The 24,447-nt window shown below is 35.1% G+C and overlaps 8 protein-coding genes across 12 annotated transcripts in view; 5 read left to right on the forward strand and 3 right to left on the reverse strand.

The window, feature by feature from the left end:
* The window catches only part of LOC109329237 (MLO-like protein 4), a 31,852-nt gene extending 28,663 nt beyond the window's left edge, over positions 1-3,189 (forward strand). Inside the window, exon 17 of the mRNA XM_019562911.1 lies at positions 3,179-3,189. The gene's annotated coding sequence lies outside the window, so the exon portion shown is untranslated. The remainder of the gene's footprint in view (positions 1-3,178) is intronic.
* On the forward strand, positions 4-22,153 carry LOC109329255. 2 transcript variants are annotated; one of them, XM_019562934.1, is made up of 8 exons: positions 4-162; positions 451-550; positions 855-975; positions 1,071-1,192; positions 1,427-1,548; positions 1,621-1,780; positions 2,284-2,394; positions 22,134-22,153. In XM_019562934.1, the coding sequence occupies exons 1-8, from the start codon at positions 36-38 to the stop codon at positions 22,138-22,140; spliced, it is 870 nt and encodes a 289-aa protein (XP_019418479.1). In that variant the 5' UTR covers positions 4-35; the 3' UTR covers positions 22,141-22,153. The 2 variants fall into 2 exon arrangements, with proteins under 2 accessions (XP_019418479.1, XP_019418478.1); XM_019562933.1 differs by lacking the exon at positions 22,134-22,153 and having other exon boundaries at positions 2,284-2,549.
* LOC109329232 (pentatricopeptide repeat-containing protein At3g49710) lies at positions 2,316-24,351 on the reverse strand. 2 transcript variants are annotated; one of them, XM_019562902.1, is made up of 2 exons: positions 22,134-24,351; positions 2,316-2,394 (listed from the first exon to the last, which is right to left on the reverse strand). In XM_019562902.1, the coding sequence occupies exons 1-2, from the start codon at positions 24,327-24,329 to the stop codon at positions 2,365-2,367; spliced, it is 2,226 nt and encodes a 741-aa protein (XP_019418447.1). In that variant the 5' UTR covers positions 24,330-24,351; the 3' UTR covers positions 2,316-2,364. The 2 variants fall into 2 exon arrangements, with proteins under 2 accessions (XP_019418447.1, XP_019418448.1); XM_019562903.1 differs by lacking the exon at positions 2,316-2,394 and having other exon boundaries at positions 21,842-24,351.
* Positions 3,893-8,069, reverse strand: LOC109329256 (uncharacterized protein At1g10890). Of its 3 annotated transcripts, none has more exons than XM_019562936.1 (5): positions 7,982-8,069; positions 7,573-7,784; positions 6,286-6,531; positions 4,400-4,619; positions 3,893-4,286 (listed from the first exon to the last, which is right to left on the reverse strand). In XM_019562936.1, exons 2-5 carry the CDS (start codon positions 7,704-7,706, stop codon positions 4,020-4,022), a joined length of 867 nt encoding a protein of 288 aa, XP_019418481.1. In that variant the 5' UTR covers positions 7,707-7,784; positions 7,982-8,069; the 3' UTR covers positions 3,893-4,019. The 3 variants fall into 3 exon arrangements, with proteins under 3 accessions (XP_019418481.1, XP_019418483.1, XP_019418482.1); XM_019562938.1 differs by having other exon boundaries at positions 7,573-7,722; positions 7,982-8,061; XM_019562937.1 differs by having other exon boundaries at positions 7,573-7,730; positions 7,982-8,057.
* LOC109329257 (elongation of fatty acids protein 3-like) lies at positions 9,247-10,190 on the reverse strand. The gene has a single exon (XM_019562939.1). The coding sequence runs from the start codon at positions 10,150-10,152 to the stop codon at positions 9,337-9,339; it is 816 nt and encodes a 271-aa protein (XP_019418484.1). The 5' UTR covers positions 10,153-10,190; the 3' UTR covers positions 9,247-9,336.
* Positions 10,521-11,920, forward strand: LOC109329252 (probable E3 ubiquitin-protein ligase RHC1A). The gene is made up of 3 exons (XM_019562931.1): positions 10,521-10,913; positions 11,113-11,665; positions 11,796-11,920. The coding sequence occupies exons 1-3, from the start codon at positions 10,551-10,553 to the stop codon at positions 11,828-11,830; spliced, it is 951 nt and encodes a 316-aa protein (XP_019418476.1). The 5' UTR covers positions 10,521-10,550; the 3' UTR covers positions 11,831-11,920.
* LOC109329254 (RHOMBOID-like protein 10, chloroplastic) lies at positions 12,652-15,646 on the forward strand. The gene is made up of 8 exons (XM_019562932.1): positions 12,652-13,034; positions 13,468-13,522; positions 13,602-13,682; positions 13,773-13,869; positions 13,951-14,018; positions 14,517-14,615; positions 14,915-14,956; positions 15,318-15,646. Exons 1-8 carry the CDS (start codon positions 12,697-12,699, stop codon positions 15,471-15,473), a joined length of 936 nt encoding a protein of 311 aa, XP_019418477.1. The 5' UTR covers positions 12,652-12,696; the 3' UTR covers positions 15,474-15,646.
* Positions 16,383-19,604, forward strand: LOC109329243 (patatin-like phospholipase domain-containing protein 2). The gene is made up of 7 exons (XM_019562918.1): positions 16,383-16,960; positions 17,143-17,286; positions 17,656-17,728; positions 18,041-18,146; positions 18,242-18,338; positions 18,944-19,039; positions 19,120-19,604. The coding sequence occupies exons 1-7, from the start codon at positions 16,418-16,420 to the stop codon at positions 19,273-19,275; spliced, it is 1,215 nt and encodes a 404-aa protein (XP_019418463.1). The 5' UTR covers positions 16,383-16,417; the 3' UTR covers positions 19,276-19,604.

Below are 24,447 nucleotides of genomic sequence, written 5' to 3' on the forward strand. Positions count from 1 at the left end.
CTCTGTCTCTGACTCTGATCTCCTCTGAGAGAAAAATGAGAAAACGCACAGTTTACGCATGGCTAGTAGCACTATTTTGCTTTATAGTTTTGATGATCGTAACCCCTTCTATTCCTCAATCCCAAGAATACCATGATTTCGCTGACCACCGCCGCTTCTTCGGTAACCCCTTCTATTATCACTATGTTTTTTTAACACCCTTTCAGTTCCTTTCAACTGGGTTATCTAAAAAATGTGATTTTTAACACCCTTTCAGTTCCTTTCTTTTCAATTATCTTTAGATTTGACTTCCTTTTCAAGAGGGTTACCTATAAAATTTGAACTTGGGTGTGTTATATATCATTTTAGAGGAATCGTTGAGATCTAGGGTAGATCAATTTTGACACTTTTTGTGGTCAATTCTCGCAACGAAGTGGTTTTTTTAATTGTTTTGATAATCCGAATTTGCAGGCATTCCTAATGCACTCAACGTGATATCGAATTTCCCATTTCTGGTTATTGGACTCATTGGGTTGATACTTTGTCATCATGGAAATTATTTTCAGCTCAGGTATTGTGTTTTATGTCACAATCAATTTCTTACTGCTTGCAAAATGAAAATCCGGTTGTGTTGTATCTTGTATGAGTGTGTTTGGTTAAACTACTTAATTAAGCCCTTATTCAATGAGAAATTTCAAAATAAGCTAAAAAAATGAGCTTATTTTCTAACAACCTTACTAAAATAAGCTGTAACCTGAGCTTATAGGAAGGTTATAAGCTATTTTCATAACCTGTTCTCATCAGTCCAAAGAAGCACTTCCAAACGCGCACTATATGATTTCTTTTTTTATGGATATAAAAATGCATGCTAAAAGCTTGCAAGGTGAACTATGGGGTTGGACATGCTTTTATGTTGGAGTGGCTGCAGTTGGAGTGGGATCTTCGTACTATCATCTCCAGCCAGATGATGCTCGCCTTGTGTGGGATCGGTTGCCTGTGAGTTCCTCCTGCGCAAGTTCAGTTTTGAATCATTATAGATAGAAGTCCATTCCCACTGTTGATTTTGATTTCCAAACCATTTTTTATGACAGATGACGATTGCTTTCACATCAATCGTGGCAATATTTATCATTGAGCGGATTGATGAGAGGAAGGGGATGATTTCAATTATACCTCTAGTTTTGGTGGGTATAATAAGCATTGTGTATTGGAGGCAAGCCTACTACTCTCTTGTTATTTTATTTACAATCTTTCATTTTCTTAGCCTATATTGTTATCTGAAGTTCAGTGATTGCAATATTAAGAGACAACAATTTCTTCAAATGGATAAAAACTAATTGCCAATTCTGCAAACATATTTTCCATATATATCTGCATGATTTATTGTGAGGGAAAAAATTATGGAATAGTTCTTGAAATAATTGCTCTTGATGTCCATCTGCCCCAGGTTCTTCGATGACCTCCGTCCATATGCTCTGGTCCAATTTGTACCATGCATTGCTATTCCTCTCATGGCTATTTTATTGCCTCCAATGTACACGCATTCAACTTACTGGCTATGGGCTGCAGGTTTAGATTTGTCTTATGGCATAATAGTCGCTTGAACTTTTCAACAATGCTCAGGTTTTAATTTTTTTTCAGGGTTTTATCTTCTTGCTAAGGTGCTAGAGGCTACTGATAAGGATATCTATGAATGGACTCATGATATTGTTAGTGGCCACACACTTAAGCATTTGTTTGCTGCAATGGTTCCTGTCTTCTTGACACTGATGCTTGCAAAGAGGAGTGTTGAAGCAGAGAGGTATGGTTACATGTCTGCAACATTAAACTGCTTAAAATAGCATGAGCTTGATTTGTGTGCTAGAATATTGCATCTAATTATGGGAACAAGTAGGTCCTAAGTGTTTTTTTAGAAGTCTCAGCATGGCAATTGGATGTATATGGTGCTTGGAAATAGAAAAGTAACATCAATGTCAATTTAGCAAATGGAACCTATTTTCTGAAGATTTGAGTGTTTCTCTGACTGGCTATAGAATATTACAATTTTGATTATGAACATTTTATTGTATTTCTTTAAATACATACACTGTTTATATTTCTAATTGATTACTGCATTTGAATTACAAACTCTCTTAAGCAACAGGTTCACTTTCACCATTAATCATTTCCTTATCACATTTATTTCCCCTTTTGTTAGGATATGACAGTGCATGTTAGACTTGATGTATTTATTTTTTAACCAAGTGGTTGATGGAACTTGTTGCAATATAACAATTTGACTACTGATACTGTCTTGATTGGCAGGCAAAGTTTGCTTAAAACATGGAGGGTTTCATGGACAAAGGTGAAAGAGGGCAACTCCAATGTTGAGAGCTATGCTTTCTTTTACTCAAATGTGCCACAGGTTGAGGAGCCCAAATAATGTATGTACGTACGTATGAATTGAAAGACTAAGTGGGTCACAGAATACTGTTGTTATACTTGATTGTAGACCAAATAGAACAAACTATTACAAGTTAACATTCATACACCAACATTATCTGTAATTAGCTTATGATCTGTAACTTTGTATAGTTCCTCATTTACTTAAAAATGCATACAAGACCAAAGCACAAGAACTAGAAATAAAAGATTGATTTGGATCATGTCATGTTACTTTTTATTCCTCACATGATTATATGTAGAAGAGAACAAGACATTTAAGTTTATGAATGAAATCCACTAATAAAACCTTTGATGTTGAATTGAATTGTTGAGATGGGAAATGAGACATTCACATACTTTTATAGGTCGATTTGATGGTCAATTAAACAAATCCTCAGTTATTGTTATATATCTTCATTGCTAAAACATTTATCATAATTCATTGACTCCATGAGTTGATTTGAAGATATTATTTGGTAAATTACTTATCAAGACGTAAATACTCATAAATGATATTTAAATTAAATTTATTGATAGTTCCTCCAAACATTATGAATATGATATAGTAATAAGATAAAATTTCTAACTTAGGATATATTGTTGAATAACATTTTGAAGCATGACTAATTTTTAGAAGCTAAATATTTACTTAACCATAAAATAATCCACAATAAATATTTTAAAATAAAACAAAAATCATAAGCTCAATGAATAATCATTTCACTTGAATATAAGAGTCAAATATTTGGTAGAAAATAACAAATTAATTGTGAAGACGGTTGAAAATAACAAATTCATGGGAATGTCAATGTAAAATGACTTCTTTATATCCTTCTTCTATCTTCTTGTTTCTCTAGTCAATTAATATTTATAAAAAAACGATAACAAACATTCCTAAGAGTATTGTTTTATATCAATCTAATTTGGACCAAATGAGACTCAAATTTGTCCGCACATTATATTTCTATTAATGACATTCCATAAAATACAATGTGATAATAAAAACTACTTACATCAAACAACAGCTTAAAAATTAAAAGAAAATATCCTGTTGGGAATAAATTATTTAAGAAACCTAAAGAGAATACATTTTATTTTTAAAGATAATAATTATGGAACCAAGAGATTAATGAATTTAGTTTATGGATAATAAATTTGTAATTATACAGACAATCCCTAAGGGGTGAGTATAACTACATTAATAATGAGCATAATTAAATTTAACATTGTGATTTATATGTCATACATCTCAAATCTCAACACTATTGCTCTCATTAGTTGTTTATTGCCCCCAAAAAAGGTAAGTGTGGTTCCTTACCAAAACTAAACTTTATATCACTCTATGTATTCTTTTATTCTCAATGAGAAACAAGATATACATGGAGTGGTACAAAATTTGGGATAAAAGATGTGGCTCCAACAAAAATAGGATGAACATGGCCCCATTAAGCTTATATGGAAAGTTAAGTGAATATGAGAAAGCTGGAAAGAGTGACAAGAAAATAACACTAAGCTGAGGAGAAGGGTGTATATAAGTTCATCAAATTACACATGCAAATACCATAATTCAGGCCAAACATAATAATAATAATAATAATAAGGTGAAATGGGATTGTTCATTTGGATCCAAATGCAAATGACAATTTTGGTCGGGACTTGTTTTTACCCAACAACTTTATTTGGTTTAACCGTTCTTGTTCTTCCTCTTGTTTCTTCCTACGCATGGCTTCTTCTTTCTGTCTCTGTATCTCTTCTAGCTCTCTATAACGTTCCTCCTCTCTCCTTTGCTGCTCTAATGCTTCCCTTCTCTGTGCTTCTTCAACCTTCCTCCTATTCTCCTCAATCATCTTTTCAACCTCCTCTTTCTCTTTCCGAGCTTGTTCCTGCACAAAAACATCTCATCAACTTAAGCTAAAGAAGCCATACACCAATCAAATAAACAAATTTACAGATTGAAATATTAAAGGAATCATATAGAACAATGTGAGGCAAATACCTCCTTCCGTCTAGCCTCGATAAGAGCAGCTTCTTTTTCTTTTTCAAGTTGAGCTGAAACTTCACCAATAAGTCTCCTTCGTCCCTCCTCCAACCGCCTTTCAATCTCTACCCGAACCTCCTCAGAGTTCAAGCTTTCTTTGACTCTTTTATGAATTGCTTCTTCAACTCTCTTTAAAGTCTCTTCTTCTATTAATTTAATTTCTGCTTCTTGTTGACGCCTGTGAAAGTGCAGCACTATGTTAAGCAAGAAATGGCCACTCAAACAGGGGGGATGCCACAAATCAGTGGACTCAAATTCAACCTCGATGTTAATTACCATAGATAGACAGTTAACAACTAAGCTAGACAGCAGACATGTCTGCTTATGTATTCTCCCATTTTTTATTTTCACTTTTCCTTTTACCCTTCCCTAAACTACTTAATGGAAAACCACAATCAACCGCAAACTAACCTCCATGATGACAATGACACTAAAAAAATGGTTATGCTTTTAAGGCATACCTCTATCGAATCCTGATCCAAACAAATGAGTTTCAAAACTGGTGAACAGTAGATAAATGAGGCAGCCAATTTGATCATCAAACATAACAAGTTGAATTATAGCAGTACCTTCCTTCAGACAAGCCTGTGGAGAAGAAATTCAAGTAACCTGCTGCAGTTTTAAACTGATCATGGAAATACTGTAATTTTTACTCTAAACATCTTTGACAAATTAGTTATAAATTAGGCCAAGTTTTTTATTAGTCAAGTCCCAAAGGCATGAAAAACAACTAAAAACATAGGTTGATCCTGTTGAGAATAATACTAACTCGGTAAAACCTAAGGTTTACACTAATAAAATTCCTAGTCAAAACTAAAACTGAAATGCAACAACTTGTGCATATAACAGCTTTAGGATCAATGGGTCAGGTCAAGCTTTCTTACTGGGTGTTACTATAAAAGTCAAAAGTACTGAAGGGAACCACTTATCCTCCTCCAAAAATGGGAAACAAAAACTTATACCTTCATAAAAGTATTTCCTATAAGGAACAATAATTAGTCCAAGTGGTTATTTAGCTATTATATACGCACAATAACCACTTCAAGTGATATTTTGTTTAGGGTCAATATTTTTGGCAGAGGTTTCTTATTTTGAATTCTCAAATTTTCTGAACTATTCATATCATTAAATTCCCCACAGGTGATGTATGTCGATCAAGCAATAAAGCATAAGTGTTGTTCCTTATGATATAATGATGACTAGGACATTCAGTCAAAGAGACACGGAGCAGACCAGGGCCCACTATGCCACGTATAGAAATGTGATAGACAAAAGAGATGCAACATCCTACTCTTTAATATGAATATTATTTTCTTTTCTTTACAGAGAACCATTCACTAGACAACAGATCAATATAATCATGATGTAAGGCTTGGGTAGCATATATGACCATAACATCTCATAGCATGTTCTCGGCTGATGGATTTTATGCATAACAGAGAAACCAAGGAAATTTTTTATTACCACATGCTTATATATTAATAGATACAAGAACATTATTAGACTACCAAAAGTGGAGCATGCCAATATCAGAAAATAAACATAAGGTAGATGGGAAATTTGAAGCAAGACCTATTTCGCCAAAGAATTGAAAAAAAGCTAAGAAGTTTGCTATAATAACATCCTTTCCTAATTTCCAGGCAGTCTCTTACTGATAATATGCATATTTCTTTTTAACAGAAGATATAAACATGATAAGTTATAGGTTTTGCATAAAAGATTAAAATTCTCATCATAAACCAGAAGAATCTACCCATTAGTAAATCACTTCCATTTCAAATCATAACTCAAGGACAGGTGAAGAGAAGGCCGAGTTCAAAGAAAATGACAAGCTAGTTATCTACCTTTGCTTCTCTTCTTCTTTCTGTTGTTTTTCAATGGCAGTTTTTTGCTCTGTTGAACCAAGGCTTGGGCTGGAAGATTTACGAGTAGGTGACAATGAAGAACTCCTACTTTTATGTCTTCTGTATCGTTTTGCAGCAGGAGATCGACTTTTACGACGTCTTGGAGTCGTAGAAGGACTTCTGCGACGTCTTGGAGTCGTAGAAGGACTTCTGCGACGTCTTGGAGAAATAGAATGACTTTTTCGCCTGTATGATGACAAAGATTATCATAAGCAACAAATCTCCACCAAAGAAAAGAGTTATATTAAGTGAACTTTACCTGCGCAACATCTAGCACACTAAATACAAAAACATGTACAGTTACCTCATAAATTGATAAGAATAACCATTGTGTGCTCCATCTTTTAGCACATGAAGAAGCATATGTCACATTCGAGCAATGAAAAAACACTCATCAGCACCCACCACCTGCTTACATCCCTCACTTTCCATATTGTGGGAAAGAAACTGATCTTTTAATGTTATTATGAATAACATGTATCCTATCTTGTTCTATATTATTATATTTTGTTCTATGTATCAGTCATTGATGAGTTTCCACCTCATCATACAAATAATAAACCCCCTCCCCCCAAAAGAAAGAAAGAAAGAAACGCAATAAAAAGTCTTTCAAAGTAAGAAACGCGGTCACCAGACACTTATGACAAGTTGGCCAAATACTTGAATATTAGCAATATCAATCATCCAGCATAACAGTACAGTATGCATCTCATTGAGTGGGCTCAAGGAGCTCAACAGAGAGGTATCAACTTTGACCTACATGTTATGATCATAAAAATACAATAGCTCTGTAGTCCTGAAAATGTCACTCATTTCTTCAAACACAAAAATAGTCAGTTTTCGACATCTACTCCAACAAAGGAAATGAAAATTTGTAATTTATTTGAAATTTAAATAAGAAATTAATACAATGGAAAGGCAAAGAAGCCTGATAAAAGTAGAACCACATTTTTTTACACATTTTGCCGAATACTCGAGTTCAAGTCTAAATCTGATTTTGCTAGCTATCATCAAGTATCATATAACTAATAGTATAAACGATGATATCCTTGGTATTTGCACATAGCATCCAACCTGGAAGCAAATCTAACATACACTGTATAGTACTTCACATCATAAAGAAGAAGAGCAACAAAATACCAATAATAAACATGTATTGTAAAACATGGTTTCGACAATCAATCAACGAAAGTAAAAGAGATGTATAAAACAATCAAAGAGGATCACCTGCTCTTGGAGTAATGAGGAGATGGGGTTCTGTCTCTTCTGCTCCTCCGGCTATACCGGTGTCCCACCGGAGATGGTGAACGCCTCCCTCGTCTATAAGGAGGCGATCGGGATCGTGACAAGTCTCTCGGCATCTCCTAACACCTGATCCTGATAATCTTATGATATTTTTAACACAGGATTCGGGACAACTAGTTCAAAAATATAATTCCCTACAAAAAGAATAACAATAATAATAATCATAAGTGAAAGAAACTGATAGCGATGCCGTTAAATGATCATCAAAGCCAATACATATATAAAATTTGAGATGCATAAAGATCATAGGAGAAAACAGATTAACGTTTAATGGATTAAATGATAAATAAAGAAGAAGAAGAAGAAGAAGAATAAGAAGAAGAAATAGGACCTGAAAAATAAAGGGAATATAAAAAGGAGATATGGTGAGATAGTGATGGATCTGAAGAAAAGGAATATTAGAAGAGTGAATTGGAAACGTACAAACCCTAATAAGTGAGGGCCGAGAGAACAAGGAGAAGAACAAAAAGATACAACAAACTACATTTTCTAATTTTTTAAATAAAATCAAATATTAAAAATCACCATCGATATTGTGGTTTTTCCTTTTCTTTTTAACATGCCTAACACCTTAATTGTGTTTTCTCAGGAAAAATATTTATTTAATATAATTTTAACTTAACTATTCTATAAACATAAATGATACATTTTTTGGATGAAATATGTGTTCATGATCTCCTACCCAACCCATCATACAAGTTTTTAATAATTTTGGCATATTCATTTTGTTCAAGTAATGATAAAAGATTAAAAAAGTATTCAAGAACTAAATATTTGATGAAATTTTGGTTTTTAATATTTTTTTATCATTTGTTTACTCTAATCTTCAATTTAAACTTGACGAAATTGGCTTGCTAAACCTCGATAGTTTATAGAGTCTAAATATCTTATTATGTGCATTTTTGAAAAAATCACCTTTTTGTATATGATCATTATTTTAGAATGGACTCTACTCAAACATATCGGAAAATGTACTATTTTTATTATACATGATTGACTTAGAAATTAGTTTAAAATTTTTATAGAGTTACAAAATTGGATTTCTAACAATAAAATGTACCTATAATATTAGTAATACATTTTTTTTCATAAAACAGGACCTAATGTGTAGAAGACAAGTAATACATTAATATTGAATGATTTATTTTTTAAAAGAGTATAAAAACGATTAAAATTGAAATAGAAAACAATAATGCTATACGGATTGACATGTCACAACCCATAATTTGCTTAAGATGGTTTTGGGATGTAATTTAAAATACTTAAGTTGTAGTCAGATTTTTAATCTAACCCAATTTGAGTATTTATGTATGTTTCAGTTTGATGTATGTGTATTTTTCCAATTACTGCTCAAACTCTCCTAACTCTTACTATTGTTTGTTTGTTACTAGTAAAATTGTCATCATTCATGCCCATATTAGAGTACCTACCATTAGTTTAAACAATTCAATATCATTCATGCCCATATTATATATATAACAGTAAGTAATATTGGACCCTTCTTGGCAATGTTTTCTATCTCGCGTTCAAAATCACAATATTACAAACAAAATAAAAATAAAAATAAAATACAAGGGAAGAAATTGAGTCTCAATGAAGCATTCATTTCGATGCATGTTATTATTCAGAACTCAGAAGCAATGAAGTACTAGAAACAAAAATAATTGGGTCCGAGTCTTCAATTAATTAATCCGTCTTAACATTTAGTTTACTCTTGTTCCTATGAGCATAACTGTTGCGATGAAAATCAACAAAAAGAGCCAAAAGCGAAGCATTAAAAAGAGCATTGAAACACCAACCCCAAATCCCAGAGCAACCTTCACCATACAAGTGTTTGTATAGCATAACAACAGAAACCACGAAACTAAACACGAACTGTACAATCTGAGAATCCGTTACGACACGCTTCCACCTAGGCCTTACCCCCAATGCAGTTACAAAATAATAACCGTACATGATGACGTGGACAGACGCATTAGTTACAAGTGCAATAGGGAACAGAGACTGAGAAGTATGAAGCCACAGATAACACATGACGAGAACCGTTGCATGATGGTACACGTGGAGGAATGAGAGTCGTCTAAAATTGCGTGATAGAATAATGAGTAGCGTATCAATGAGTTCAAGGAATTTGGAGAGGTAGAAGATATAGGCCCAGAAGAATAGAGGCCCAATGGGCTTAGTGTGTGGAGGGAAGCATAGGATCCAGTGTGGGTGAGGTGTATGGGAGAAGATGGTGAGGATGGTGGAGAAGGACATGATGAGAGAGATGAGGAAGAGGGAGAGGGAGTGGAGGGCGGTGATGGGTTTCAGAAAGCGGGGAGAGAGAGGAGGGAGAGGGAGAGAAGGGAGGAGGAGAGAGAGTGAGAGATAGGATAAGAGAGAGAAAGAGAGGAGAGAGAGAGATGAGAAAGGGGTGAGAGGAGGGTTCCATGAGAAGTTCAGAATGGTTGGGTGGTATACTAACCATTGTTGGAGGAAATGGATTACGGAATTCGCCATTCAGAGGAACAGAGAAAGGGTAGAGTTGAGTTATTAGGATGGGGAATTGAACTCAACAATATAATAAGATAGAGCAAACCCGAACCCGAACTCAAACCCGACCCATTTATATTGTAATTGGGTCCATTCAAACCAAAAGCAGTGGATAACTTAACATTATGATTCAAGCATCACTTACCTTGTCAAGAGGAACACCTTTGTTAAGAAAACCAATTTAGGACATAATAATAAGATAGAGCAAAGTTGAGTTCAATCAATCAATCAATAGTAACAAAGTAAAAGGAATCCCTTTCTTGTGCCCCCAATATTCCAAATCCATGCATGCAAAACCACTTACATATAAATTATATAGGTCCACGTTCTAGCTTGCTTGCTTCTTCTTCTTCAAAAACTGAGGCATGTCTCTAACAAACCCACGTCCTGGTGTTATTGTGAATGGAGTTAGAAGAATGAGAAGATTCCACTATTTCTGGTGCCTAAATTGCCAACGTACTGTGAGGATACCCTTTACAAATCCAAATGGTTCTTTATGTCCCTATTGCTTCCATTATTTGCGTTATGAGCTTGATATCTCAAGGCCAAGGCTTCTCATCAATAATCATAATAATAATAATATGCCTGCTACTCAGCTAATGAATGACTTGTCTCTCATTCTTGATCCATCTCTAAGGAGACAACACAACAACAACAACAACAACCATTTCAACACAACAACACAATGGGATACAGAAAGTGATGAAGATGGTTCAAATAATCCACAGGTGAGAATGGATCTAGCCATCAATTTAAATTGTGGTCACCATAATGTTATGTTCTTTTTACGGTTGATTGATGTATGTTGGAATTGTTGATCAGTCTCATTGTAATTGTTGCGAACTACGTAAACAACAATGTATATATGTACTTTTATAATATATTTAGCCAATCTCTAATGTTTTGTACATCTGTTTTTGTCATTAGGCTTGGATTACTCTTCGGTTTGTTAGACCAACTCGTCCACCAAGGCAATTGCTTCCTCCTCAAGCAAACAACAACAACAACAACCCTTTTGAGAATAATACATTATTAGATGATGGCTTCATTGATCAAACAATGGTTGTTAATAGTAGACCAGGGCCACCTCCAACAGCATCTTCAGCAATTGCAGCATTACCAATAGTTAAAGTAACACAATCCCATTTGGCAAGTGACCCTAATTGCCCTATTTGCAAAGATGAATTTGAGGTTGGTGTGGAAGTTAGAGAGTTGCCATGCAAACATTTCTACCATTCTGACTGCATTCTCCCTTGGCTGCAAATCCACAACACTTGCCCTGTATGCCGCTATGAGTTACAAGCAGTTCCTAATGCTGATTACCATACTCACAGTGAGAATGAGTATGCCTTTGGCTTTGGCTTTGGCCTTGAAGATGTTGCAAGCAGCTTCAACTGGATTTGGAACCAGTTGGCTTCTTTTAGGCCTATCCGTGCAGTCCTGGGTTGGACACAAAGACATTATGCTCATGGTGCCCAAGGTAAAAGACCATATTTTCTAATGTACCATTTCTTAGGACATTAAATGATACTATAGCAGGCAATAACACTAACTGAATAAGTGAGGTGTGGAAGTTGAATGGCTAACAGAGAGTTGGTAGATAATTGCAGGTAGTCCTTGGTGGCGTGCATTACTCATTTTATAGCTTCATCTATACATGAGAGAGATCACACTCTGGAATCTGAATAGTATTTTAGATCTATTCCATATAGTTATTATTAAGCAGGTAAAAGCTGCATAGCACTTAATACTTAATAGCAATAACTTGGATGGAATGGAACTGATCAAAAAGATCTTCAAGGCTTGGTGATGTGTGTGCTCTTTTCATTTTTTTAAAATTATTTTAATGTAGTCATTTGTTCATAATGTTGTGTTATTCATAATTTAATTATAATGTGTGTTTTTAAAAGTTTGCTTAGAATTGTACAAGGAAAATCTTCTACTAACAAGGGATTTCTTAATTGAATTAATATAAATTATCTTCTAATTTAAAAAATAAAGATATAGAACAATTTTAGTGTCATGTCTAGCTCATGGGAAATAATAAGGTGTTGTCACACATTAGATTCAGCTATACACAAGAAATGAACTTGATTCATGTAACATAGTGAATATAGTATTGCACAAAAATGAGTTTCAGTGATAGTGGAGTACTACTAATATTGGTCTAATTCCATTATATGTGTTGAGTAGGATACTCCTTCTACTCTATTAATATTAGTAAAAAAATATAGAAAATGAAAAAAGAAACTTAAATAGGTGCCTTAAACTATTTACATTTTTTGTAGAGAGAAATTAGATTTTCAAATAAAACTAAATAAAAAAAATGAGTTCAATTTCTGGGACAATACTTATTGGCAAGAGCAACTACGAATTCTGAAATAATATGGGACAGTAACAAAAAGTCAAATGAAAAAAGTTGGAGGGCAAATCTAAATACAGGTGGTATATATAAAAGAGGTAAAAGAAAGAAGGATAATAATGTAATTTGAGTTTGGAGGTGGGAAGAGAATGGATGTGCCCCAAGTTTTGTTGTCACCTGTTTGCAAGGCGGGTCATGACTCACTTCATCTCATCGCCACCTCTTTCCACCACTCCTACCTTCTCCGCCACCGCGTCGGAATTATTCTTCCACGTCAATTGAAGGATAAATGGTGTCAAGGATCCATTCAACTCAAAGGGTTCAATTTTCTTCAACTGTCAAATGATGCTTTCTCTTTCTTTAGTGGAGGAGGACATGGAGATCACTTTCGAAAGGCTGGGATGTCCAACTCAAACTCCAACATGTCCAGAAAAAATTCATTTAGCGGAAGGAAATGGACAAATATTCTCCTTGCTGCCAATGTCTTGTGAGTATATATTCCCTTCAATTGTGTATTCAATTTCTGTTAATGACTTTCTCATGTGCTTATTGCTGTAAGTTGTTACAATAAAAAAGATGGTCCAATGCACGAGGCTCCCACTTAGTAGGGTCTGGGGAGGGTTCATGTAGGCAGCCTTACCCACAAGCAGAGAGGCGTAAGTTGTTACAATGTGCATTGTAATTTTTTGTGTGGATATATCAATTTCATTGAAAATATACAACCAGGAACCTAAGCAACAAGTTCAACCAGTTAACTTACAGTTGGCACCAAACAATCTAAAAATGTGTACTTTTATTTTTTGTTCTATGTGTTTCCTTATCTTTTCCTCATTTTATTAGTTTGTACGTGATGTTACTGTTTTTGCAAATTTACATACAATATGATGATATGAATTATTATACATTAATCATTTGAACAGATTTTATATTGCACAACTTGCGAGCCAAGGCAAGGTTTTATTGTGGGGAGCAAAGGTAAGGTAACGAATAAAAATATAAACATATGTCCTAAATTGTGTTGAGTTCTTACATGTGAGTTTGTGTATGTTACTAGATAAACAGTCTCATTGACAAAGGACAACTTTGGAGACTTGCCACGTCATCCTTTTTGCATGCTAACATTGGACACCTCATGGTCGGGTTTGAATTTAGTTGTTTGAACTTTGAAGTTTGTTTTATCATCACTTATTTTTTAGTTATTAAAATTACTTCAAAATCTCTGCAGGTCAATTGTTATTCCTTAAATTCAGTTGGTCCTACTGTGGAGAGCTTCAGTGGTCCTCTAAGATATCTGGCAGTGTACTTTGCCTCTGCAATTGCAAGTAACTGCTTATTCTCTATACACTAGCTCATGAAATTGCTTACCTCCAAGTATTCTCCTTACATATTTTCGAGAAAACCAGGTTCAGCTATGAGTTATCGGTTCAGCAGATTGCCCGCAGTAGGCGCATCAGGGGCAATTTTTGGACTAGTAAGTTCTTCTACATTATTATGTTAGCTTTATGTGCATGCCTAGTATTATACATTACATACATATGGATGATCAAAATTGGAGCAATAATTTTAATTCCAATGGTATATACTTAGTAATTGCTTTTAATTTCCCATTTTAACTTCATTGTTAAGAAGGTAGCTGATACATGTATAACTTACTTGGCATTTTAACTCCATTGTTGCATTTCCCCCCAAACTACATGCTTAGTTCAGAGTTCTATACCTTCACCCCATCCCCACCGGAAAAGTGAAAAGGCAAGGTTAAAATAATATATTTGAGTTCACATTTGGGATGGTTATCGAAGATGATGAGAACATAACCCACCGACTTTTATTCTCTTTCCCCTTAGGCTTGAACCCTCTTCTGTAATTTTTTGTTCCCACGGTACTTATCTCTCCCAAATGCTTATCTTGATTTGAAACACTGTATGAAAAAGGTAGAAAAATGACATGTTAAGCAATACCTGGTTTTCAGGTTGGATCAGTTGCAGTGTTTGTCTTGAGGCACAAAGACATTGTAGGAGGTGGTAAAGAAGATTTGCTGCACATAGCACGTGTGATTGCCCTCAATATGGTAAATGTCCTCATTCCCCATCTTAGTAGAATCAAAAGCTTTTTTACTGTCCAAACTAGGATATTTATAGTTGGATTGAATTATCACTAACCTGTCAGGGTTGCTTTCTCATTCTGCATTAAGGTGTTCGGATCACTACTGATTCTGTTAAATTGTTGCATTTACATTAATATGTTCTCCTGATTAGCAAGCATGAACATATAGTTTTAGCAAGAACTTTGTGTGAGTCACTGAATCTGCTGGTATATTAATGCATTACATCTTTATATCTCTCATTTTTGCTAGTATTTCCCATACAGGTCCTAGGGCTATTATCCAATGGCATTGACAATTGGGGACATGTAAGTATAACATCTTTACATCGCTCATTTTCTAATTCGTTATTCAATTGTCAGACAATCATTTGCAAGTTAATGAATGCATTGCCAATGGATTTTTCTTAATTCCTCAGATTTCATTTTCCTTGTTCAACTAGCCTATTCTATTTCTGATACAAGTTTTCACCAAATAATGGTAGAAGTTTTTTGACTGAGCCAACAAGATATAATTTAACAAATAAGGTACAAGTATGCCATGCCTTCTTGGTGAACATGATTTTTGTTGTACTAATAACATGATTGATTGTATAACTAAACCATTCTAACCTGTCTACTTATTTTTTTCCTATTGCTAGTGCTTCCTTTAACACATTTTTTTTTACAGTTAGGAGGGTTGATTGGTGGAGTTGCTGCATCGTGGCTTATTGGACCGGCATGGAAATATGAATCCACAACTAGGGATGGAAGAAGAGTTTTCAGTGACAGTGCACCAATGTATAATCTCTTCAGGATTACAAGAGTACCTAAGCAATGGAAATAGAAACATTCCATTTGGTTGGATGTTAAAGAACAAATTCATTGGTTTGTATTATATAATAATTCAATGTTGTAAGCTTTACTTAATGAAATAGTACATGTCACTCCAAAATATTTTGTACATTATAGAAGAAGGGATATTTTAATTGTCTTCAAAGCAGAGGCTTGTTTTCCTGATCTAAACTTCTCTGTACCAAAAATCTTCCTCTGCGAGTATAAAACCCCCCACATGCTTGTAATGAGATAATTCTTCCATCTCTTCAAGAGGTCCAACAATAACATAGTGCATTAGTTAGTGCTTTCTTCACTCTTCACAGATGATCTAGCAGGTAATATTCCCTTTTACCTTGGCTTTTGCAAAATCAACAACATAAACTCACTAAAAGGTAATAAATATGTTTTATTCACTAATTTGATAGACAAATTATTACTTTTTTTGTTTGTAAAAGTGTCATTTTATTATATTTCAATAGTAACGTGTCAAATCATGTTGTTTTTTTTGTATGTACTTGTCTTTCTAGTATGGGAGATATTCCTAACTCACAAACAACTTATCATGGATATGAAATTTGGTAATTTATTTTAGGTTTAAACTGATCAATCAAGTAAAATGTATATCTTAATTTTGATGCAATATCCATAAATGAGTGGTTTGTAGTTTATCTTGGTCATGTTGGAGGAGTCATTTGTGATTCTCATTACATTACATATACCTGTGTTGTGTTGTGTTTGTGTTGTGTTGTTATTCTTTTTTATGGAAGAAAGTTAAGCCAAGAAAAAAATCATTCAAAAGGGAAAGTATATCACTAAACTCTAAAATGATTGGTAGATAAAAGAATACTTTAATAATAAAAGGAAAGAATATAAAATAATAATAATAAATAAATAAATAAATAAAAAGAAGTTAGCCAGTTATTTAGTTGCAGTGGGTTGAGTTTGAGGTTGAGGATGATGAGCATATCTACTCCCACTGTTACCTTTCTCTCTTCTTCTTCTTCTTCACAACTTCATCTTTTCCCAATTCCAAACCCTAACCCTAATTGCACCTTCCTCCGCCGCACTCAATTCCTCACCTTCGCCTCCAATTCTCAGCGCTCCACCACTCCTCCTCCCCTTCCTGAACCCACTGATAAGAAATCCTTCGCCGTCGCCACCGGGGAGCTCTTCTTGGGTCTCGCCACGCGTTTAATTCATAGACGCAACAACACCAGAGAAGGATATTCCGATTCCAACTCCAATTCCGTCTTGCTTGAGAATGCTTCAAATGTGGAAGAATTGAAAAATGGAATTTTTGATGAGAGGATTGGGAACTTGGTGGTTGAGGATGAGATTCAACCTGATATTATTTGGGAACAGAGGGAGAAGGATGTTGAGGCGGAACGCAATTTGAGAGTGATCACAAGCCCTGGGTTTAGCTTCTCTGCTGCTGGTCTTCTCTTCCCTTATCATCTTGGTGCTGCTCATTTTCTCATTCAGAATGGTTACATCAAGGTACCCTTTTTATTTATTATTCTTTTTATTCTATGTTTTATTCTCTTATAAGCTTTTCATCTTATTCATATAACCTTGTTATTTACCAAATTACCAACGATACATGCTTGATGATTCAAGTTCTATGTCTTTGTTTTGCACTCATTTTTACAATCAACAATTTTATGGTGATACTTAAGCAGGAAACCACACCACTAGCTGGTTCCTCTGCTGGAGCTATAGTTTGTGCAGTGATTGCTTCAGGAGCAAGTATGGAAGAAGCCTTAAAGGCAACTAAAGTATTGGCTGAAGATTGTCGGAATCAGGGAACTGCATTTCGGTTGGGGGTATGCCTCTATTTAGTTATTCTCGGTGTCATTTACCTGTGCTTGTTTACTATTATTATTTATGTCACATTAATGATGATGCAAATACCATTACAAGGAGTGATCTGGTATGGTAGGCTCAATTGCTGATGAGTAAACTCTCCCACCCTAAGTATTGGTCTGAAATTTCCATCCGTAGAAGTTTTTTAAAATTGAAATGAGAGCCTTGTTATGTGCAAAGGCTTGTGAAAACGTGATAAAAATATTATCCGGGAAAGCGCTTTATGGTTTTCTTTTGTTGTAATATCCTCGACGTATGGTTGTTGGATTACATTTTTTATTTCCTTAGCAAAACACTCAATTTTTAATGCAACCTTTTTCTCTACATAGGCTGTTCTACGTGATGTTCTTGTCAACTTTTTGCCGGAGGATGCTCATATCAGATCCAATGGGAGAGTTCGAGGTAAGGCTGGATGTTCAGCTATTTTTTTTATGGAGATTCTTCTCTTCTTTTTTTCCTAGTATTGAAGGTAACACAGATGAAAGAGAGAAAACATGTGTAGTTGTCTCCAACAATTCATATTTAATTATCTTAGTTACTAATTAAACGTATCTTCATATATAGTTTATCAAACAAGAAACAAAAAGATAAGTATTTTTCCGACCTTTTGGACAAAAAGTACTGATTATAAAGTGCCTAAAAGTTCTATTTATTGTTAGTAGCAGATATTTTTTTTAAGTTTTGCTAAAACTTATTATGTGTCCTTTGTTGCAGTTGGTGTGACACAGCTTCTTTGGAGACCCAGGGGATTGTTAGTGGATCAGTTTGATTCCAAGGAAGATCTCATCAATGCAGTTTTTACTTCATCCTTTATTCCAGGGTGATTTGTTAGTATATTGTTTTTCCTTTTTTGCATATGATGTTTTCACCCATTATGAATGATTAAGTAAATTTGAAGCTTGCATCTCATTCCAGATATCTTGCACCGAGACCCGCAACAATGTTCAGAAATCGACTATGTGTTGATGGGGGTTTGACATTGTTTATGCCGCCAACGTCTGCAGCAAAGACGGTATTTTCCTAAATCTATTTACTTGTCGGTTTATTGATTTAATTCATGGGTTATTTGATGAAACCCCTGTTGGGATGCATTATGAGTAATTCCCTACAATATTTACAAAACCTACCAATGATTGTTTGAAGAGTTAACTTTAGGGTTTGTTACCCAAAAAGTTGATATATTATTTTAGGCTATTCGTTTTCGAAGGTATATTTCAGTTTCTAAATGAATCATTCGTTGAATGTTTTTCTGTCTATTATCTGTTGTAAATGAACTTAAAAAACTGAAGCCCCATGTGCTCTCCTCCTCTTTTCCCAAAACATTTGATAATTCCCTCACTCTCTCTCTCTATCTCGACTCCCTAGACTCACATAGTCACATATAACCCATCATTTTCAACTGACTACTACCTAAACATAATAGTTACTACTGTGCTGTCTTGTTATTTTTTTATTTGTTATTCTGTATCAAACATGGAACTTAACAGGTCTGACATGGTTGAAAATATTCGCTCTTTTAATTCTACTGTTTCAATTCTGATATGATTGTTTACATTTATGACTTACCACGATTTTATTCTCATGTTTCAACCTCAATAAGTATTTACCTCTTCATAGGTCCGTGTTTGTGCTTTTCCAGCAAGTCGATTAGGATTGAAAGGGGTAGGGATTAGTCCAGACTGCAATCCTGAAAATGTGTGTAGCACGCGGCAGGTAACCCTTCAGTTTAAAAATTAACATAACAATTTTCTTAATAATAAAAGAGATGAAGATTTTGCATGTAATTGTTTCAGCTTTTCGAGTGGGCACTTGAGCCAGCAGATGATGCAATTCTCGACAGACTCTTTGAGTTTGGATATCTCGATGCTGCTGTCTGGGCTAAGGATAACCCTGTTGAGGAAATAGCTCAAGATGTGAGTCCTGTTGTTGAAAATAGCATTGCAGTGTAGCTCATTATGCAGATTGAAGATGTATAAGGAAACTACAAGTCTACAAATGACTGAACGAATGATTGAATCCAATTGTGTTGATTGATATTGTGGATCAAGACATTCAAAATTCACTGGGGGGAAGTTCATAATTACAAAGGGTATAAGTTTAGTTTCTTCATTATATTTCTATACAATTCTTAATCCTCTAAAGATAAGAGGAATGAAAAGTAGAGAAGTAATACATTTAAAATTAATAAATTAGACGGGTCATGTAGTTTGAAAACCCTTACTCTGTATCTGATTTATTGTGAATTACAAATAGAGTTTATTTCTAGTTTTCCTATAAATGACAAAGTCATAAAGTTATGAGTTTCTGAGTGATATCCTCAATCCTGTGACCTTTTCAGAAACTAATTTAAGTTTTGGTTAATTCTTGATTAGGTGTTTGCACTAATAGAAAATTGTAAAGTTGTTTTGTGAAGAGTGACTAAAAGGTGAGTTGCTTGATAAATATATACAATAGATTGGATTTGCTAATACTGTTCAAGTTATCAACAGTGATACAAATAATTTTAAGGATGTCGTTAAATGGTTAAACAATATATATTTTATGTCCCAACCCATCAACATTGGTAACACTGGTTTGTTATGCCTAGACAAGTGCAAGCATAATCCAAACACGGTTTCCCCCTGTGAAGGAAATAAACTAGCATAAAAGGTGTTTTCTTTCTGATAATTGTAATTTGTAAATGATATATGTAGTTTCTCCAAATGTACATAACATTTATATTTCCATTGAAACTCAAAGTTTGAACTTTGAACAGATAAAAAAGTTAGTTGACAAACTATGTGGGAGACATGGACAAGGACAACCCATATTAAAGTCAAAAAGCGTAGTGATTTCCACCACCAATACCAATATACCAATATACCATGCTCAACATTAATAAAGGAACCAACTTTGTATGCAACCGCTTCTTCTTCATAGATTTTATGGTAGAATTTTCTTACTTTTGACACCTGAGTCTTTTACTGCAACATATTCATGTAAACTTGTGAAGACAAAACCTACAAGGGTTGAATAGAAAGTGTCTTTACTCTGAATACAACAACACGAGTGTCCCACCATATCCCCACAGACAAACAACTCCATGCACGCTCATAAACCTTTCTTTCTACAAAACAAAACTTGTTTATTTCTTCCTCATTTATCTATTACACCCTATCTCTCTTCACTAAACTTCAGCTAATTAACTACCATTTCCATTTCCTTATCTATGCTTTATCTTTTCTCTCTACGGTTTCTCAAAGGTCTTGTTCCATAGACATTTTGGCATTCTGTCCACCTCCATCAGTACTGTTATATATATGTATGTATATATATATATAAAGATCTAGAAACATACCTAGATGGTGACATATTTGGAGGTGGCCAGTATGCCAAACAAGCTCTGTGAATATGACTCTGAAAAACCACCTTGAGGGCTCAATGCTGTATATATACTAATGTAAATTATAGCTATAAATTATAATCTTTTATATTCATTAATTCTTTTCAAGTTCCTTCTCTTGCAAATATGCATATATATACTGTATGATATCAAGTTTATTCTTTGGTTGGCTATGAATTTTAGTTTTGTATAATGATATATAGTTAGCACTTAGCATTGTATTTCTGAAAGGTATGAATGCTCATATATGTTTTCAATCCCGTGGTCTCTATGGGTGCAAATGCAGTGAATTGTGATGCTGTTTATGCTAGAAAAGTGAGATTCTAGCTTAATATATAATTTAGACAGAAACGTTATTGTTAGATTAGAGGGTTAATCAAGTTAGGATGGGTTAACCATTATCGTTTCATAAATCTATCAATATACTGAAATGAGATAATAACCACTCGATATATGATAAGCTGATATTAGGCAAAGGAATCTCTACCTCCTGAATTTGTCCATGTGAATGAGAATACTATATATATTCAGAAGAACCCAACAACATTAAATGTGTACAATTGATTCATAAATGTCTACATTATTACCTTCATGACCCAAACAAAATTGTTACTTCAACAATTGAGCCACTAAGGTGTAAATTTGCATAGATTCCTAATCCATTGTGGAAGTTAATAAAAAATAAAACTTCTATCATTGAGTCACAAATGTGTAAATTTACACTTTTCGTGACCTAATTATAAAAGTTAACAAAAAAAGTATGGTTGAAGTGTAAAACCAAATGAAGAAAAAAGATAATAGAATATAGGTTTAGAGTGTTCACTATGATTCATCCAACAAAAGTATGTAATGCTGTTACACTCAGAACCTTAACTCACTGGTTTTTCATAACTACTGAACTAGGCCGGTATTCGGGCGTATGACTCAAATCAGATCATGATCCTGAGTTGTCTAGATACAAGGTCACTGGAGATTTCAGATAAGAAAGCCTGGAATGCCATCTTGGCCACAGGATATTTGCAGTTTTAGGCTTATCCGGAATAAGAATGTTAGCATATAAATCATGTTGCAAAACACATACTAAGTGATAATAATGCTTGTCATATATCATTTATCAGTATGTCTATGATGTGAATCAAGATACACTTTTTTATGTCTTCAAGCAACAAAATTCCTTTAGAATTGAGTATTGACAAATCCCTGTGGATAACCAAAGAATAAATCTATCATTTCTACTAGTATGACATTAGCTTTAACTGCATACTAGGTCTACAACTAATAATCCAATCAATGATGTTCAGTTCACCTGAGCACCATAACTTTGGGGTTTATAACACTGAGCTATAAACCTAAAAGGTGACACAGATATGCAACCAAATATGGTAGCATGACTAAAACGAAGCAGCAGCCTTGATTATACTATCACCAGTAATCCCTGCATGAACACTGCCCTTCCTTAAAGCAATGAAACCTATGAGCATCTCTAACCGTGATTTCCCGACCAGCGATGGCGGAAATAAATTTAATGGCATTGTGGCAATCACCACAAATACGTAGGTTCTTTACAACCAGTATTGGCACCCCTTCTTCGGTCGAGATCAGACCAAATGCTACTGCCAGCTTCTCACTGTGATGCAATAACCTTCTTTCCTTCTCTTCTTCCTCCGTTGCCTCCTCGTCATCTTTCACCAATGCCCATCTTATGTCCGGCACATACCCTGCTTCCTTCATCTTCCTCAACATCTCCCTCATGTACTCATGAATCTCTTTTATCATTGGATGTGAAGTGTCTTCAGCCACAAAGACATGAACCTTCCTATCTATCTCGATCCAACTACAACCTGGTTTCTTCTTCACTCCCCTTTCCCGCATAAGCCTTTTAAGCTTTGCAGCGTCTTCCCACCTCCCAGCGCTGGAATACGTATTTGAAAGCATGACATACGGGGAAGCATTATAAGGTTCCAGCTCAAGAAACTTATTGGCTGCTTTCACTGCTAGCTCCACATTTCCGTGCTTCCTACACGCACCAAGCAAAGCAGCCCATTCAATAGAACCAGGATTAAATGGCATTGTCTGAATAATACTCTCAGCCTCCTTGAGTTTGCCTGCTCGACCAAAAAGATCTATCATGCATGAATAATGTTCTGCTTCTGGTTCAATTCCAAACTTTACCTTCATCATGTTGAAATATTTCTGACCCTCCTCAACTTTTCCAGTGTGTGCACATGCAGAAAGAACAGATACAAAGGTTATCCTGTTAGGGGTAATATCCTTTTGCAGCATCAATTCAAAGAGCTGGATTGATTCAACCTCAATGCCATGTTGTGCATAACCAGCAATCATTGAATTCAGTGATACTGTGTTACGTTCTGGCATCGTATCAAATAACCTTCTTGCGTCTTGAAGATTCCCGCATTTAGAGTACATTGCAACAAGAGCATTATTCACCGAAACACGATTGCAAGGGATGTCAGATTTCATTGCTAATGCATGAACCTGTTTTCCGACAGAGGGCGACAATAAACTGGAGCAGGCACTAATTACACAAACGAAACTGCAATCATCCGGGCGAAAACCAACATGCTGCATCTTCCGGAAACAACAAAGAGCATCTTCGCACAAGTCCTCATTCTGGGAAAATCCCGAAATCATTGTGTTCCAAAGAACAATATCCGGTGCAGGAATCTCCTCAAACACTTTCCTGCACTCCAACATGCCACTGCCATTGGTGGCACACTTAGAATACAAGTCAATCAAACCACTTCCAACATGAGAGTTCCTATGGAACCCTTTCTTTATCATCATAGCATGGAACTGCTTCCCCCCAACCAAATCCTTGAGGCATGTGAATGCAGTCAAAACACTAGCCATTGAGAACATGTCAACCCTCAATCCCATGCTAAGCATTTCCTTAAACAGAACCAGGGCCTCCGATCCTTCCCGGTGCTGCCCAAATGCCACAATCATTGAGTTCCACGAAACCTCATCTCTACCATCCATCTCATAAAACACCTGCCTCGCCTCACATAAAAACCCCTTCCTACTATAACAAGTGAGGATAGCATTGTTCACTGAAGTGTAAGCATCAAACCCGCCAAAAATTACAAAACAATGCAGCTGCTTGATCAAATTCAAACCAATGTCATTGCAGCATGCTGCGGCAGTGATCATACCAGATACAGTGAAACCATCAATCCCAAGATGGGGTCTCTCTCTGACATCCTGAAACAACCTCAAAGCATGGCTGCAGTCGCCGCAATCGGCGTAAGCAGCAATGAGGGTGTTATAAGAGACGAGGTCTGGTTGGGGAATTTGATCAAACAGTGTGTGGGCAAGGTGGGGAAGGGAGTGTTTGGCATAGGCGTGGAGGATGGTGTTGTAGGAGAACACATTGGGATGTTGGGTGAGTTTGAAAGAGGTGATGGCATTGGAGAGGGACCCACATTTGGAGTAGAGAAGGGTGAAGTGATTGGAAATGTAGATGGAAGAAGATTCGAAGGACTTGATGTAGAAAGCATGAAGGGATTTACCAGTTAAGAGGTTTCGATGGGAAATGGAAGATTTGAGAAGGAAGTGAAAAGTTTGAAGTGGAAGTGGCCATAAACATAGGATTTGGTTCATTCCAAACAACAAATAAATGATATTTTCACTCAACCCAAAGAATACTAGTTATATTAATTATATATTTTCATTATCAAAAATGATATTTTTATAATATATTTTTGTGGAATGAATATAA

Source organism: Lupinus angustifolius, chromosome LG16, assembly GCF_001865875.1.
Source record: "Lupinus angustifolius cultivar Tanjil chromosome LG16, LupAngTanjil_v1.0, whole genome shotgun sequence".
Lineage (NCBI taxonomy): Eukaryota > Viridiplantae > Streptophyta > Magnoliopsida > Fabales > Fabaceae > Lupinus > Lupinus angustifolius.